This window comes from Hemiscyllium ocellatum, chromosome 35, assembly GCF_020745735.1.
Source record: "Hemiscyllium ocellatum isolate sHemOce1 chromosome 35, sHemOce1.pat.X.cur, whole genome shotgun sequence".
NCBI classification, from domain to species: domain Eukaryota; kingdom Metazoa; phylum Chordata; class Chondrichthyes; order Orectolobiformes; family Hemiscylliidae; genus Hemiscyllium; species Hemiscyllium ocellatum.
The window spans coordinates 26,512,754-26,528,609 of record NC_083435.1 but is presented as its reverse complement, the minus strand read 5'-3'; the positions used below and the strand labels follow the sequence as shown (position 1 = coordinate 26,528,609).

General features: G+C 43.7%; 1 protein-coding gene across 2 annotated transcripts; it reads right to left on the bottom strand.

Annotated features, from left to right (window-relative positions):
- Positions 1 to 5,078: 5,078 nt before the first annotated feature.
- LOC132832893 (class I histocompatibility antigen, F10 alpha chain-like) lies at positions 5,079 to 14,764 on the bottom strand. Of its 2 annotated transcripts, none has more exons than XM_060851097.1 (8): positions 14,550 to 14,764; positions 13,881 to 14,141; positions 13,428 to 13,700; positions 13,075 to 13,338; positions 9,644 to 9,748; positions 8,594 to 8,659; positions 7,858 to 7,926; positions 5,079 to 6,809 (listed from the first exon to the last, which is right to left on the bottom strand). In XM_060851097.1, the coding sequence occupies exons 1-7, from the start codon at positions 14,596 to 14,598 to the stop codon at positions 7,883 to 7,885; spliced, it is 1,062 nt and encodes a 353-aa protein (XP_060707080.1). In that variant the 5' UTR covers positions 14,599 to 14,764; the 3' UTR covers positions 5,079 to 6,809; positions 7,858 to 7,882. The 2 variants fall into 2 exon arrangements, with proteins under 2 accessions (XP_060707080.1, XP_060707081.1); XM_060851098.1 differs by having other exon boundaries at positions 8,627 to 8,659.
- Between the last annotated feature and the right edge of the window lie 1,092 nt (positions 14,765 to 15,856).

The window sequence follows — 15,856 nt, the reverse complement described above, 5'->3', positions numbered from 1 at the left end:
GTGAGTCACCAGACTCCGGCAGAATAGACAACAAACAGGTTGCATAACTCCGCCCAGGATCGGGACTTCCCAATCACCTAAACACTTCCACTTTCACCTCCAGTTGCTGGGAGAATGAGCTGAGCTGCAATTCATTTTTGGGACAGAGACCATTCAGCCCCTCGATGCTGCTACACCACCCAATAAGATCATTGCTGATTTTTAACTCCAGTTTCATCTCCTTCAATCGCCAAAATATCAGACAAACCTCAGTCTCCAAAAATGCAATCATCTCTGATGATACTTTTGAAATTATCCCAACATTCACAGACCTTTAGAGAAGATATGTTTAGATGGATTCTTGATGTGAGGGAAGATGGTGAGATTGTGGTGATGTCACTGGGCTGGGAATCCCCTCAGCTAATAGTCTGGGGACATGGGTTCACATCCCCTCATGGCAGACAGTGAGGTTTGAATTCAATAAAGAAACAACTTGGAACTGAAAGCTAGTCTCGTGGTGGACATGTACCCAATGAGGATAGCTGTAAAACCATCAAGTTCATTCATGTCCTTTTGTGCAAGGAAATATCCTGTCTTTATCTGGTCTGGGCCTACAAGTGACTCCAGATCCCACAGCAATTATCTTCTGGAGAAATAGGACTGCGCAATAAATTGCTGCCGAGTCAATGATGTCCACATTCGATAAATAAAACAAAGTATTCCGTGTGGAAATGGGCTTCCTGAATTTGCCTCCAAATCCTGCTAGACCTGGTGTACAGTTAACGCCTCGGGATATCGCAAAGACTGTGGGCCCTAACAAATTTCTTGGCGTTATGGGCCCCCAGTGAAACTGTTCAGGTACAGCAATCTCGGACACAGGACAGCACTGCATGTGTTCCTCACGAAACGGTGTTAGGTACAAAGATTTTCAACTCCTTCATCCATAACCTTCACTACATCCTTAGGTCAGAAGTCAAGATGTTCACTGATGGTTGGATATTTTTCAGTGTGAGACCTCAGACACTGAATCAGTCCATGTATTTACATAGTATGACACATGATACAAAGTTGGGCTAGCAGGTGGGAAATCACATTCATGCCAAACAAGTACCAGGCAATGACCATCTTCAACAAGACCGAATCTCAACATAGTGGGCGGCACGGTGTCACAGTGGTTAGCACTGCTGCCTCACAGCGCCTGAGATCCGGGTTCAATTCCCGACTCAGGTGACTGACTGAGTGGAGTTTGCACGTTCTCCCCGTGTCTGCGTGGGTTTCCTCCAGGTGCTCTGGTTTCCTCCCACAGTCCAAAGATGTGCGGGTCAGGTGAATGGCCATGCTAAATTGCCCGTAGTGTTAAGTAAGGGGTATGGGTGGGTTGCGCTTCGGCGGGTCGATGTGGACTTGTTGGGCCGAAGGGCCTGTTTCCACACTGTAAGTAATCTAATCTAATCTTTCATTCACCTCAATACTTTGACATTCAAAGGCTTTACCATCATTGAATCTCCCACCATCAATATTAAGTTGTATTCCACTGACCAGAACCTGAATGCGACCAGCAGTATTAACACTGTGATTTTAACAGGTGATGAGAGAGTGGGGATTCAGCAGTAAGTAGTTCAACTCCTGGCTCCGCAAGGCCTGTTCACCATCAAACAAGGTGTTTTATGATGGAACCTTGTTGCTGTTGGTGGTGTTTGGAGAGGTCGGTGAACTCTTGGTCACCAGAAACTGGGTTTACTCCCTCATTTCTCCGTTTCAATTGTGTTTTAGTCGGCTTTGTCGAGTGTGCTGACACAAGATCTTCTCAAATAAGACTTCATTACATCAGGATTGGGTGAAGCATAATCCATTACCTCAAATGAAAACTTTAAGAGCGAAATATTTTCCGCGCAAGTCAGGAGTGTATTACAATCCAGCAATGTGTCTTCTGTATTGGTTATTGAAGGATTTTTCTGGGTTTTTGCAGCCAATATGGAGCATTCCCAAGTTTATTGTTAGAAATGGAGGAATCTGGCTGTGTGTGGCCTAATAAACAATTTGTGTCCTCTATACTGACTCTACTGAATGGAACCAGCTGTCTGTGGTTTTAAAAGTAATCCTGTCCTCTTCATAGTTTTTCAAAGATTATTCATGGCATTCTGAATAATTCATGCTGATTTTAATAAAGACTCCTATTCTCTTTAATTGGCTTCATTGAGTGAACTTACAGCTTGAATACGTTTGTCCACCTTTACTGTGGTTTCACATATTTCACTGCAGCACATGCTGTACAGCAATGGCTAAGTTCCTGTCTTCCTCCTTCAGACATTGCTGAATTGGGTTCCTAAATTGTCCTTTGTCACTTTTCAAGAATGAAGAATGAGGAAAAGTTGTGAATGATGCTAATTGGTCTGACCCGTATACTTTAACATAAACCTTTAATGAGAACTATATTCTCATTTCCAATGATTATTGGTGTTTCCCTCTGGCTTACTTCTGACAGTGTAAAATTGTCAGTGCTATAAACTAATTTTTAAATAAGTTCTGTGTGTCTTGATGCGGGTTTGTTTCAAGAACCCATTGGTAGTTGGAAAGCAAGAATATATGTTCATTTTCCTTGTGGTAGTCAATGATGTGTGGGGTTTCACAGTGATCTGTGCTTGGAGCTCAGCGATTCACTACATTAATGATTTAGATGAACAAACTTCATGTAATACCTCCAAATTTGCAGATGACACAAAGCTGGGAGGGAGGCTGAGTTGTGAGCAGGATGCAGAGATGTATCAGTGTATTTTGGACAAGTTGAATGAGTGGGCAAATGCATGGCAGATGCAAGATAATGTGGTTAAAATTCAGCTTATGTACTTTAATAGTGAAAACAGGAAGGCAGATCCTTATTTGAATGTCAATAAATTGGGAAAAAGGAAGGTGCAACAAACGCTGTACAGCCATCACTGAAGGTAAACATGCAAATGTGGCATGCGATAAAGAAAACAAACGTGTTGAGCTTCATAGTGAGAATGTTTGAGTGCAGGAGCAACGACGTCTTGCTGCAATTGTACAGACATTTGGTGATACCACACTGCGAATATTGTATCCAGTTTTGGTCACGTTATCAGAGGAAGGATATTCTGCTGATGGAGGGAGAGCAACAAACCTTTACCAGATCAATTCCAGGGATATCAGGACTGATGTATGAGAGAGACTGGATGGGTTAGGATGCTATGCAGTAGGGGTTAGAAGATTGAGGAGTGAGATCTCACAGAAACCCAGGACAAGATAGGGTAAATGCAGGGTACATCCTAATGAGCAAGGAGTCCAGACCATGGATCACAGTCTAAGGATGTGAGGGAGGCCATTTTGAACTGAGATGAGGAGAGATGTCTTCATCCAGAGAGTGGTGAGCCTCTGTCACACTGAACATTTGGAGGAAAAGGTTAGGTACAGCTCTTAGGATGAAATGAATAAAAGTGGATAGGGAAAAAATGGAAATAGGGTCCTGAGTTGGACGATCAGCTGTGATCATTTTGAATGGTGGAGCAGAGTTAAAAGGTTGAATGTCCTTCTTCCTCTGTTTCTGTGATTTCCCTCACTTGTTCAGGTGTTCACATTTTATGGCAACGACTCTTACTCTGAGATGTAAGTACTTTGCCAATGTTTAGCTTTCATATCCAGCTTCAAATGCTGCAAACATTACTTCAAATCTTACCCCATATACACTGAAAGGATAACCCATCATCATTGTATAGAGATGGAAAGCAGCGGTCAGTCTCAAAGATAGTACTGCCTGAATTCCTGCTGGACATTCCTGAATGATATCCCACACCTTTCTGTGGAAATCATGGAATGTGAGTGAGGCAGAGGGGAGTTAGTTATTGTTACTGTTTACAAAGTTACAGTGGTTGCTGCTCCACACTCCCTTACTGTATACACCTGTGGCCTTTGTTCACTAAGCCCACCAGGTGGCTCATGAACTGTGCACACAGTATCTGCAGCTTTGGCAATGCTTCCGCTGGAAAGGAAAGCCCTATAGAAATGTCAGGCAGGAGTGTTCTCTGTCCAGGGTATTCTGATGGGAGACCTGTGCAGATAGGTTGCCAGGCTGGCATTTTTGCTGAATATTCTGTAAGTGTAACAGTTGGTGTTACCATAAACGTTAGATGGTTGGTCTTCACCTGGAAACAGAAGTGTGTGGGATTTTCTGCACAATTCCATCCACTCTCTCAAACAGCAACTTCTGCACAATGGTGTGCGGAGCTGGTGGAATTGTCACGTTATCAGCTGATGGAGAGGGAGATCACACTCATTAATTTTGTAGGTTTGGTCCATGAACCGTAACCTCTGGTAATCTCCCGGTACGGCCTCAGGGCCACCATCATACATCTCATTGGATTGATGTGAGTAAGGCATTTGTCTGTCAGTTTCTGTGGCCAGAATCTTCAAGGGCTCTGACCAATGTGGGCTCTGGCCACACTCATGGAGAATTCCAGGGTTGTGACCCAGTGACACTGATGAATAGAGATATATTTCCAAGCTAGGATGGTGAGTAGTTTGGAGGATATCATGTAGATGGTGGTTTTCCCAGTATCTGCTGTCCTTATCCTTCTGGGAGGTCATGGACATTGATGTGGAGGGCATTGTCTAAGTGTTGTGTTGAAGGATCACAGTGCATCTTGTAAACAGTATGGACTGCTGCTACTGAGTGTCACTTGCGGAGTAGCTAATTAGTTATGAATCTGGTGCCAATGCATTGTCTTGGATGGTGTCAAACTTGATCAGTGTTGCTGGAATTGCACACATATAGGTAAGTCAGGAGTATTACATCATACTCCTGAATTGTGCATTCTTGATGGTGAACTGGCTTTGGTGAGTCAGAGGTGAGTTGCGTGTTGCTGTATTCTTTGCCTCTAACTTGCTCTTGTAGCCACTGTATTATATGTTCAGTCCAGTTCAGGTTCAGATTAATAGAAACACCTCAGAGGTTGATAGTGGGATTCAGTGATGGTAAAGCTATTGATGGTCAAAGGCTGATGGTTAGACTCTTTCTTATTGCAGATGATGTGGAGGTGCTGGCATTGGACTGGGGTGGACAAAGTTAAAAATCATACAACACCAGGTTATGGACCAGCACATTTATTTGGAAGCACTATCTTTCGGAGCCCTGCTCTTTCATCAGGTAGCTGTGAGACAAGATACAGAATTTATAGCAAAAGATCACAGCATCATACAACTGAAACAATATATTGAACAAACCAAGATTGCTGTTAAGTCTTTCATCTTTCAGCGTGGGTTATAGGTTTTGGTTCATTAATATGAAAATGCCAGAATTTCTTTGAAGTCACATTCTCAAGATAATTTAAGGTGATATGGATCGATGGCCTGCAAATTATATTTTGCCCCAAAACTCAACAATATGTCTGCAAAAACAATTCTGCAAATGCAATTCACCTGATAGTCGTGTGTGTGTGTACGCGCATACACATGTATGTGAGTGAGTGCACGTGAGTTTGCGTTTACATGTGCGTGTGCTTGGCAGTGTGTGTGTGTGTGAGTGTGACAGAGTATAATCCTGTGGGAGGGCACATGTGTGGATGTGAGTATGGGGGAAATTATGTGTGTATGAGGGACAGCATATGTATGAGAGAGGGTCTGCGTGAGTGTGTGTATGTGTCCGTGTGTAGAGGGGGGATGAATTTCAAGACCAGGGACCATATTTTTACGGTGAGAGGAGAAAGACTTTAAACCTACATGAGAGGCAACATTTTTACACTGAGAATGGTTTGTGCTTGGAATGAATGTCCAGAGGAAGTGGTGGACATGGTACAGTTACACCATTTATATTTGGATGAGTACACAAATAATAAACGTTTGTTGTGATATGGACCTGGCATAGCCAGGTGGGATTAGTTTAGTTTGGGAACATAGATTGTTTGGGTCATTTCTGTTCTGTATGACTTGATGACTCAATAAATACCTCAGCAAAATCTCAGAGTTGGAGAGAGTGGGACAGAAAATAGTGCAGCCTTGAACCCAAGACAGGAAGCTGGAATGCAGGCCATGAGTACGCAGCTCTATTGAGGCTTTGCATGAGGAAGTTTATAAATTGATAGGAGTGTGAACATGGAAACAGTTCAAGTCAGAAAGTGTGAGACTGCAGCATGGCCTGGGCAAGAGTTGGATGCATGACATGTTTTCATGACATTATTGTAGGGTAATGTTGTCTTCCATCAGTATCCAGAAATAGTGCTGTGTAACAAGCTCATAGAAAAGGTTTCACTCAGTATTTAAGGAGCAGAAAAATTCAAATTGAGGTCTGGGGTGATCCCACTGATGAATGGCTGATGAAGATCATGTTTATGTGCTGAACGGACTGGCAGTATTGTGCATGGGGCATGACCAATGGGTGTTGTGCTGTGGAGATGAAGTTTCTGCTCAGGAAATATAACCACACTGTCAAACATTAAAAGTTGTTTCCTGAGATTTGGCCATCACCGGCAATGCCAGTGCTTGTTGTCCAGAGGGCAGTTAAGAGTTAACTCATTGCACAGTGACATGTAGACCAGACTGTAATAATTTCTATCCTGGCAGGGCATTAGTGAACCAGATGGCTTTTAACAACAATCAATAAAGATGACATCATCACCAATAAGCTGTCTCTTCATTTTAAATTTGACTGAATTCACATTTCAACATCTGCCAATAGATTTCAATAATCTATTATTAACAAAATGTAGACATTTCACTCAGCCAGACTGACAATTGAAATCACTCCTGAAATTGAGGATGACAAATTAGAAGATCAATTCCAGCAATGGAAACCTGGTTTCCAGCAAGGACATTAGAGGAACCTGGGGAAGAGAAAAAAAAACCTCTGTTACAAAGCACAGAAAACCCAGCACATTTTATAGCATTTCCCATAAACACCAGCAGTGAAACACAAAAGGCCCATTCCCCAAACATCAGTAAAACCCCTCAGACTCACTCCTTAAAGACCAGCAAAACCCACAGGGACATGGAAGATGAGGAGGCCATTCCACTGTTCAATCAGATCTTTGCTGGTGTGTTGCCTCAATCCATTTATATATCTTCCATTTGTCTCTTAATTCTGAGTTTTATAGATTTTAATTCACTGAACTTCATTTTGCATCAATTACCTTCTGAGAAAGAGCGAGTTCTAACCATTTCCCAGTCTGTATGTGTGGAAGTGTTTCCTAGTTTCACCCTCAATAGAGCTGACTTTAACTACCTGCCATTCAAGTCCGAGACACCCCAGCCAGTCAAAATAGTTCTCTTCTATCTCCACATGGTCTGGTCATTTGACCTGCTCGGAGGCCTCCATCAGATCTAGACCACACCCACCACACTGCAGTAATTCAGAATCCCGGGAGAGCAAAAGTCAACTCCAGAAACAAACTACAGCAAGAACTCTAGGAATATTGACGCCTTTAAAAGGAGTCAATCAGCTGACAGGAGGCCCCATTCAGGATGAAAGGTTTCCGGGTGTTTCTATAGTCCAAATCCCTCCTCTTGACGATATCTTGAGGCTGAGAGCAGGAGACGGTTGGCCAACTCCAGAAGGACAGTCTGAAAGCTTAGTGTCAAACCGCATGAGCTGGTCTTTAGTGATCACACAGGGAGAAAGAGTCTGAGCTCAGTGTCCACCCTCCAGATCATACAGCGAAAACTAGCCCCAATATAGAATAACCTCAGTTATCTAAACATCAATTATCTGAATTTCAGATTATCCAAACAAGGTCTCAAAGTCTTGTCAATGCTTTGTTTCTTTATGATCAGATCAGTTATCCGAACAATCAGTTATCCAAACCACATACTCCCCGCCCAGCTTGTTCAGATAATCGAGGTTATTCTATATCCCAATTAGAATGATCTACTCACAACATCGACCAACAATATTCATGCCTCAGGAAATGGCCGAACTGTCTGAGGATGTCCTTTCTTCAGAAGCTGTTAATGGAAAGAGAGGCATTAGAAACTGCTCATTATCAGAGTGAAAGAGAATGAGAAATGAGAGTGTGAGACAGCGTGCAAGACAGTGAGAAAAATGAGTGTGAGAGAAACAGTGTTAGAGAGAAATTCACAAGAGAGAAAGCATGAGCAAGAGAAATGAATGAGAGCGAGAACAGGAGTGAGAGTGAAAATGGCCCAGAAATGTAAAAGAAAAAAACAGTGTATGTGGGAGTGAGAGAGAGAGAGAGAGAGAGAGAGAGATAGGGAGAGAGAGACAGTGAGCGCACATGAGAGCAAGAGGAGGATGAAACACAGATAGACTACTCTGGAGCAGAGAACAAAACAGAAATTGCTGGAGAATCTCAACATGGCCCAGAGCATCTGTGGAGAGAGAAAGCAGAATTAATGCTTTATATCAAGTGACCCCGATCGCCGCGCCGCCCCCCCCCCCCACCCCCACCACACCTTTCCTACACACACACACACACACACACACACACGAACTCCCAGAACAAAACATCACTGGACTCAAAATGTTAACTGTTTTTCTCTCCACAGCTGCTGCCAAACCCATTGAGTTTCTCCAGCAATTCTTTTCTCTGTTTCAGATCTCTGCACTTGTGTTTTTGTTTGAAACAGAAAGAATATCTTGTCATACACTAACACAGACGCGGAGATGTCTGAGTTATCAGCTTACTGTTTGTGAGATTGTAGCCGCTCTGCATTCCCCCTGTAAAACAAGGAATGTTCAGTCAGTTTGAGATACTGTTAGGAAATCAGAGGAAATGCTGAAGACCCTCACTCCCATCCAGACTCAGCCTCTCCGACCCACATTGCCCTGAGCTGCTGATGCCCAACAGTGAACTCTGAGCCAGCCCCAGTCTGAATTGTCTGACCTGACACTCTCAACATGAGAATTTCACCCCTCAGACAATCCAGCCTCACGTGAGGAACAGGGCACCATATCTCTGACCCTCCTTCACAAACGGAGTTCCTCTCCCGACTGCCTGAGCCATCACTAACCCTGAGACTGACTCCCAAACACAGAGCTTCCTCACAAACCACCTGAACCCAAACAATGAACTGGAGACTACAAGATATGGGAGCAGAATTAGGCCATTCATCTCATCGGGTGTGCTCCACCATTCGATCGTGGTTGATATATTTCTCAACCTCATTCTCCTGCCTTCTCACCGTAACCCTTGAGGCCTTTACCAATCAAGAATCTATCTATCTATCTCTGTCTTAAAGACACTTGATGTCTTGGCCTCCACAGCCTTCTGCAGGAATGGGTTCCACGGCAACACCACCATCTGGCTGAGGAAATTCCTCCTCAGTTCTAAAAGGTCATGCTGTCACACTGAGGCTGTTCCCTTGGGTCCTCGTGTCTCCTGCATCTTCTCCACATCCACTCTGTCCAGGCCTCTCAGTAATGTGTAATTTTCAATGAGATTTGCCCTCGATATTTTAAACTCTGTCCAGTACACACACAGTCCTCAACAGCTGCTCATATGACAAGCTCTTCATCCCTGGGATAATTCTTGTAAATCTCCTCTGGGCTCCCTCCAACACCAGCACATTCTTCCTTAGATATGAGGCCCAAAACAACTCACAATATTCCTTTTTACTTCAGTACAGTCTGGCCATATGCTTCCAGACTCTCTAATTCCCTGAACTGCCAGTGAGGAGCTACCATTTTCTTACAAACTCCTACCTTTCTTCTTGTGAATGACGACAGCCACAACAGCGAGAGAGATGATCCCAAGGAGTCCAAATACAATCCCGACAATAACAAGAACCTGAGAGTGAGACTTTGGGACTGCCAGGGAGAGAGAGACAGACAGACAGGCAGAAAGAGAAATAAAATGGGGAGAGAGACAGACAGACAGATAGAAAGAGGAAGAAAGGGAGGTGAGAGATAGATAGAGAGCCAAGTGAAGCAGGAAGAGAAAGAGAAAGAGACAAAAAATTTATTTTTTTTTAAAATCGGCCTTATACAGGATACATGGCACACAGTGAGTCAATTTGATCCAATCAGCATACATTTGTATTTAGTCACATGAAGCTGCTCATCTCATCCTTCCTCATCTACATCTGTTACCATCACTCCCTATTCCTTTCTAAACTCCCCTTAAATACATCCTGACAAACTCACTCCCTGCAGCAGCGAGCTTCATATTCTCTTCATGCTCCGACTGCAGATATTTCTCTGGAATTCCTTGTGGAATATTTGGTGACTGTCTTGTGTTGATGGTCCTTAGTTGTGCTCTTCCCCAAACACTGTCTCTGCACCCACCCTTTTAAAATGATTCATCCTTGTAAAGATCTCGGTTTGGGCTCCATTTTTCAAGAGAGAAGACATCAAGCCTCTCAATCCTTTCCTAATGCGTACACTCACACATTTCTGATATTGACATTGTAAATCTTCTCAGCACCCTCTCCAGTGCCTCAATATCCTTTACATCACATGGCAACTAGAACTGTCTGCAGTTCTCAACATGTGGTCTAACCAAACTTCAAGATAGAATTGAAGGTGAGGTAGGATAGGCTAAATCTCCCTCTCAAGATTAAAGCCTATCCTCGGGTTTTTTGTAAAGAAATTTCCTTTCTAACAGTTAGCCACGGGTGAGGTCCTGGTAGGTGGAGGGTAGCAAATATTGTGCCGGGCTGCAAAGAAAATCCTGGGAACTATGGATCAGTAAGCTTAATATCTGTTGTAGGTAAGTCACTTGAGAGTGTTCGGAGAGATAAAATACACATGCATTTGGAAAGACAGCGTTTGATTAGAAATACTCTGCATGGCTTTGTGCGTAGGAGGCTTTGTGCATTCCTGAAGAAGGGCTCATGCCCAAAACGTTGATCCTCCTGCTCCTTGGATGCTGCCTGACCAGCTGTGCTTTTCCAGCAACACATTTTCAGTTTTGTGCGTAGGAGATCATACCTCTCAAATTTTTTATAATTCTTTTTGAAGTGACCAGGAACATAATCTAAATGGATTTCAGTAAGGCCTTTAAAAAGGTTCCACACTGTAGTTTGCCCTGGAAGGTTAGATCGCATGGAATTCAGGGGAAGCTGGCAAATTGGAGATACAATTGGCTTGATGCTTTGGAAGCAGAGGGTAATAACGGAAGGATGTTTGTTGGACTGGAGGGCTGACACTAATGGTGTGCCTCAGGAGTCAGTGCTGGGCCCATTGCTGTTTGTTATCAATATCAATGATTTGGATGAGAACATACAAGGTATGATTAGTATGTTTGCAGATGACACTGAAACGGGCGGTATCATGGACAGTGAGGAAGTTATCAAAAATTGCAGCAGGACCTTGATCAGCTGGGGAAGTGGAAAGTGGAGTTTAATGCAGATAGGTGTGAGGTCTTGTGATTTGGAAAGTCAAATCAAGGTAGGGGTTTCTAGGTGAATGGTAGGGCCTTAAGGACTATTGTGGAACAGAGAGACCTTGGAGTTCTGGTGCGCAGTTCTCTGAAAATGGAGTCACAGGTAGACAGAACAGTGAAGGCAGCTTTTAGCACACCAGTCTTCATCAGTCAGGGCATTGAGTACAGTTGGGAAATTATGTTGCAGTTGCACAGGACGTTGGTGAGGCTGCACTTGGAGTATTGTGTTTTGGTCACCTTGCTAATAGAAAGGACGTTATTAAACTGGAAACAATGCAGAAGGACCTTTCCATGATACAAGGGACTGAATTATGAGTAGTTGGACAAGCGAGAATGTTTTTCTTTGGAGACAATTGTTTTTGATCACCAGAATCAATGACTAATGTGATGTCGTAGACACAACCAGGCTGTCCTGTGCATAAGACACCTCACGTTGGGATTTTGCATCTCCTGTCTCCTATCACACAGGAGTGTCCAAAGCTCATCTCTGCTCTTTGTTAGAATATCTTGAAATGTTCCTCTCCTCCCTGGGACTACCTGGTATTCCTGTCTTGGTCTCTAGACTGCTTTGTGCTGCTTTATATAATAATTTAAATTCTAAAATTACATTTAAGTAAAACCATATTCAGGGTGATGGGGAGAAGGCAGGAGAATAGCACTGAGTAGTAATGCTCAGACAGACAGTCAGGGCATGATGGGCTGAAGAGCCTTCTTTAGAACAATTCTGTAATTCCATAATTTCAAAGTGCAAATCAATATTGTAAATGTGAAGGGAAGTGTTCCCTTTCAGAACATCACTTCCCACATTCTGACACTGACTAACTAACCCTTTTCCCCCAATCTCTGTTTCCTGGCTGCGAAGCAGCTAACAATCCATTTTATCACATTCCCACTGACCCCACATTCTCTAAACGTTTCTATTATGGGAGTATCTGATCAAAGGCCTTTCGAAAACTTAGCAACAGTACATGTGCAACATTACTACTGTGTACCCTCTGTTACTTCATGAAAAATATTCAATGGAGTTGGTCAAACACAATATTCTCCCTCAAAGTTCATGCTGACTATTCATTGTTACACTGAGTTGGACAAAGATCATCAAGAAACAATGTTAAATAGACTGGGCTACAATTCCAGGATACACTGGATGCTGCCAAGCTGAAATATCTATGGATCCTATTGGACATTATTATCCCTGGATTCACTGGACTGTCTCATAATAAAACATCTCAGAATCTGTTTCTCTTTTTTAATTCACCGGGATATGGGTGTCAATGCCAGTCTTTACAGTCATTCCCTCGTTGCTCTACAGAAGGCGGTGGTGAGCTGCCTTCTTAGGCCAATACAGCTTATGTGCTGTAGATGGACCCACAATGTATTTCCAAGTCAGGATGCTGAGTAGCTTGGAGGGGAACTTGCAGGAGCTGGTGTTCCCAAGTATCTACTGCCCTTGTCCTTTGAGATTAAAGTGTCCATGGACTTGAAGAGTGCTCAGGAAATATGGTGAACTGAATGGACATATCTGATATGTGTGTGTGTAATATCCCTGGATATTAAGATGCTGGGCAGCATTACACACCAGGATACACTGGCAAACTGTCCCTGATTCACTATCTTTATTACTGTCCTCTACAACTGATGTGAGCACTGTGACACACTGACAGTTCATATGAACGTCCCCCTCTTAGTCCTCTCTCTTGTGATCCTGCTCGGAGTCCGATTCCTCTCTAACAAAGAGAATCAGCCTTACCATAAATCACCACCAGCTTCTCCTCCAATCCACTGTGCTCCACCTGACAGGAAAACTTGGCCTGATCCTCCGGATCAAATTCTATCCATTTCCGGATCTGGTAGGTCCTGTCATGATTAGGTAAGATCCCTGTGGACAGGGACTCATCGATCAACACTCCGTCTCTCCACAGAGTCACCTCGATGGCTCGTGGGTAAAACCCAGTGACAAGACAGGACAGCCGGTTAGAATCACCCAGACGGGCAAAGGACACATTGGGGGCAACTAAGCGAGAGAGGAAGATGAGTCAGTGCAGGAACATAAAGAGAGAAAGGTCCAGACACCATCGATGACAACAACTCTCACTCACTCACCGACTCTCAGTTCCCTCTGTCCGTACTCCAGGTATTTTCTCAGCCACTCAATGCACTCCACCTCCAGGTAATGCTTCCACCTCTGATTACCCACCACATCCTGGTCCCATCTGTTTTTGATGCTTTCTGCCCAGGGGACTGGGGTCACCCACACCCTGTGATCCTTATCGAAGCTGATCAAATCTTGCCCGTCCCATCGTCTGAGGGTGAACCCACTCACAGTCCCATCATCCCCCAGGTCACAGCCAGTCATCATCTGGTAAATGTGGATCCCTGTCAATCAGAAACACAAGTTGCTGATCAGAGACAGAGACAGTTGGTGTCCCCTCCAACCACTCCCACAGCCAGTCGGTCAGTCTCTGGAACTCAGATTCACTCCTAATTTCACCCATTCCCACCCAGACTCACCAAATGCACAGGAAGATGTCATTCTGTGGAACGGTGAGTACTCACCCCCTGTCTGGTTGGTCCGAGACATTAATATCGGAATATGCTGTTTGGCAATGTCTTCTCGCTCCTGAGCGAGGGAAACTTTCCGCTTCCAGGCCTTGGGTCCTTCGCTGTCCACCATCCACTGTTCCCGGGGGATTATATCCTTGCGATTGCTGTCATACATAGCAAACTGGACCCCGTCCACATAACCAACAATCACAAACTCTGGGAAATTGGGAATCGGAGTCATACCAGTGATAAAATACCGGAGAGAGTGAGTTTCTGAAACACAGAAAAATCAGGGCATGAATTCCTGAATCATGAATCATTTTGTTCACCTTTTCTCCAGCACTGGAGAGAATTATACAATTCACTTCAGCTTCATCACATGATGTTGTTAACTTTTTTCTCTTTTCCTTTTACTTGAAAAAAAGTCTACCAATTTCATATTTTTACTTTCCACCCTGTAATGTTCAACAGATCTTTTGAATTTCGCAAATACAGATCTTTTGGCCTTATGGTTAAATCTCGTGCGAACCTAAATCATTTAAAACAGTGGATTCACTGACGTTTAAAACCTGAAATTAGATAAATATTACCCTATAAATCATTCTGACGGGAACATGATCAAAGGTTATTGTCCCAGTTCCCAGCCTGGCTCTACCCCTCTCTCACACCCCCATTACTAACCTGCAGAGAGCTCTCCCCATAGAAGCCCCAGCACTATCAGTCCAATCATCGTGACTTCAGTTGACAGTCATGGTGGATAAATTATTTTCCAGCGGACTGTCTCAGTCTGTGAGCTGTCATCGAGAATGATATTAAACTGTTCTGAGAAAGAGTCTTCACTTTCTCTCCCAACAGATTTTTCAGCACTTTGCTTCAGTTCCTGTTACTGCCCCTCTCCACCGAGACTCCTTCACACTGATTGGTCCCAAACTATCATCGATCCAATCACAATAAAACGACTCAGTGAGTCACCAGTCTCCGGCAGAATAGACAACGAACAGGTTGCATAACTCCGCCCAGGATCGGGACTTCCCAATCACCTAAATTCTTTCACTTTCAACTCCAGTTGCTGGGCGAATGCGCTGAGTTGCAGTTTATTTTCGGAACAGAGACCATTCAGCCCCTCGATGCTGCTACACCACCCAATGAGATCATTGCTGATTTTTAACTCCAGTTTATCTCCTTCAATCGCCAAAATATCAGACAAACCCCAGTCTCCAAAAATGCAATCATCTCTGATATGGAGATATTTTTGAAATTATGCCAACATTCACAGACCTTGAGAGGGGATATGTTTAGATGGATCCTTGATGTGAGGGAAGATGGTGAGATTGCGGTGATGTCACTGGGCTGGGAATCCCCCCAGCTAATCATCTAGGGACATGGGTTCACATCCCCTCATGGCAGACAGTGAGGTTTGAATTCAATAAAGAAACAATCTGGAACTGAAACCTAGTCTCGTGGTGACATGTACCTAATGGTGATAGATGTAAAACCATCGAGTTCATTCATGTCATTTTCTGGAAGGAAATCTACAAGTGACTCCAGACCCACAGCAATTATCCTGGGGCAAATAGGGCTGGACAATAAATGCTGCCTCGTCAATGATGTCTGCATTCGATGAATACAAGAAAGTCTTCTGTGTAGAAATGGGCTTCCTGACACTACCTCCAAATCCTGCCAAACCTGGTGTTAAAGTTTAGGGGGAAACAGCAAAGACTGTGGGCCCTAACAAATTCCTTGGCGTTTTGTACCCTCAGTGAAACTGTTCAGGTACAGCAATCTCAGACACAGGACAGCACTTTCAGTGTTCCTCACAAAACGGTGTTAGGTCCAAAGATTTTCAACTCCTTCATCAATAACCTTCACTACATCCTTAGGCCTGAAGTCAAGATGTTCACTGATGGTTGGATATTTTTCATTCGTAGTGGTGACAGCTCAGACACTGAATCAGTCCATGTATTTACATAGCAAGACACATAATACAA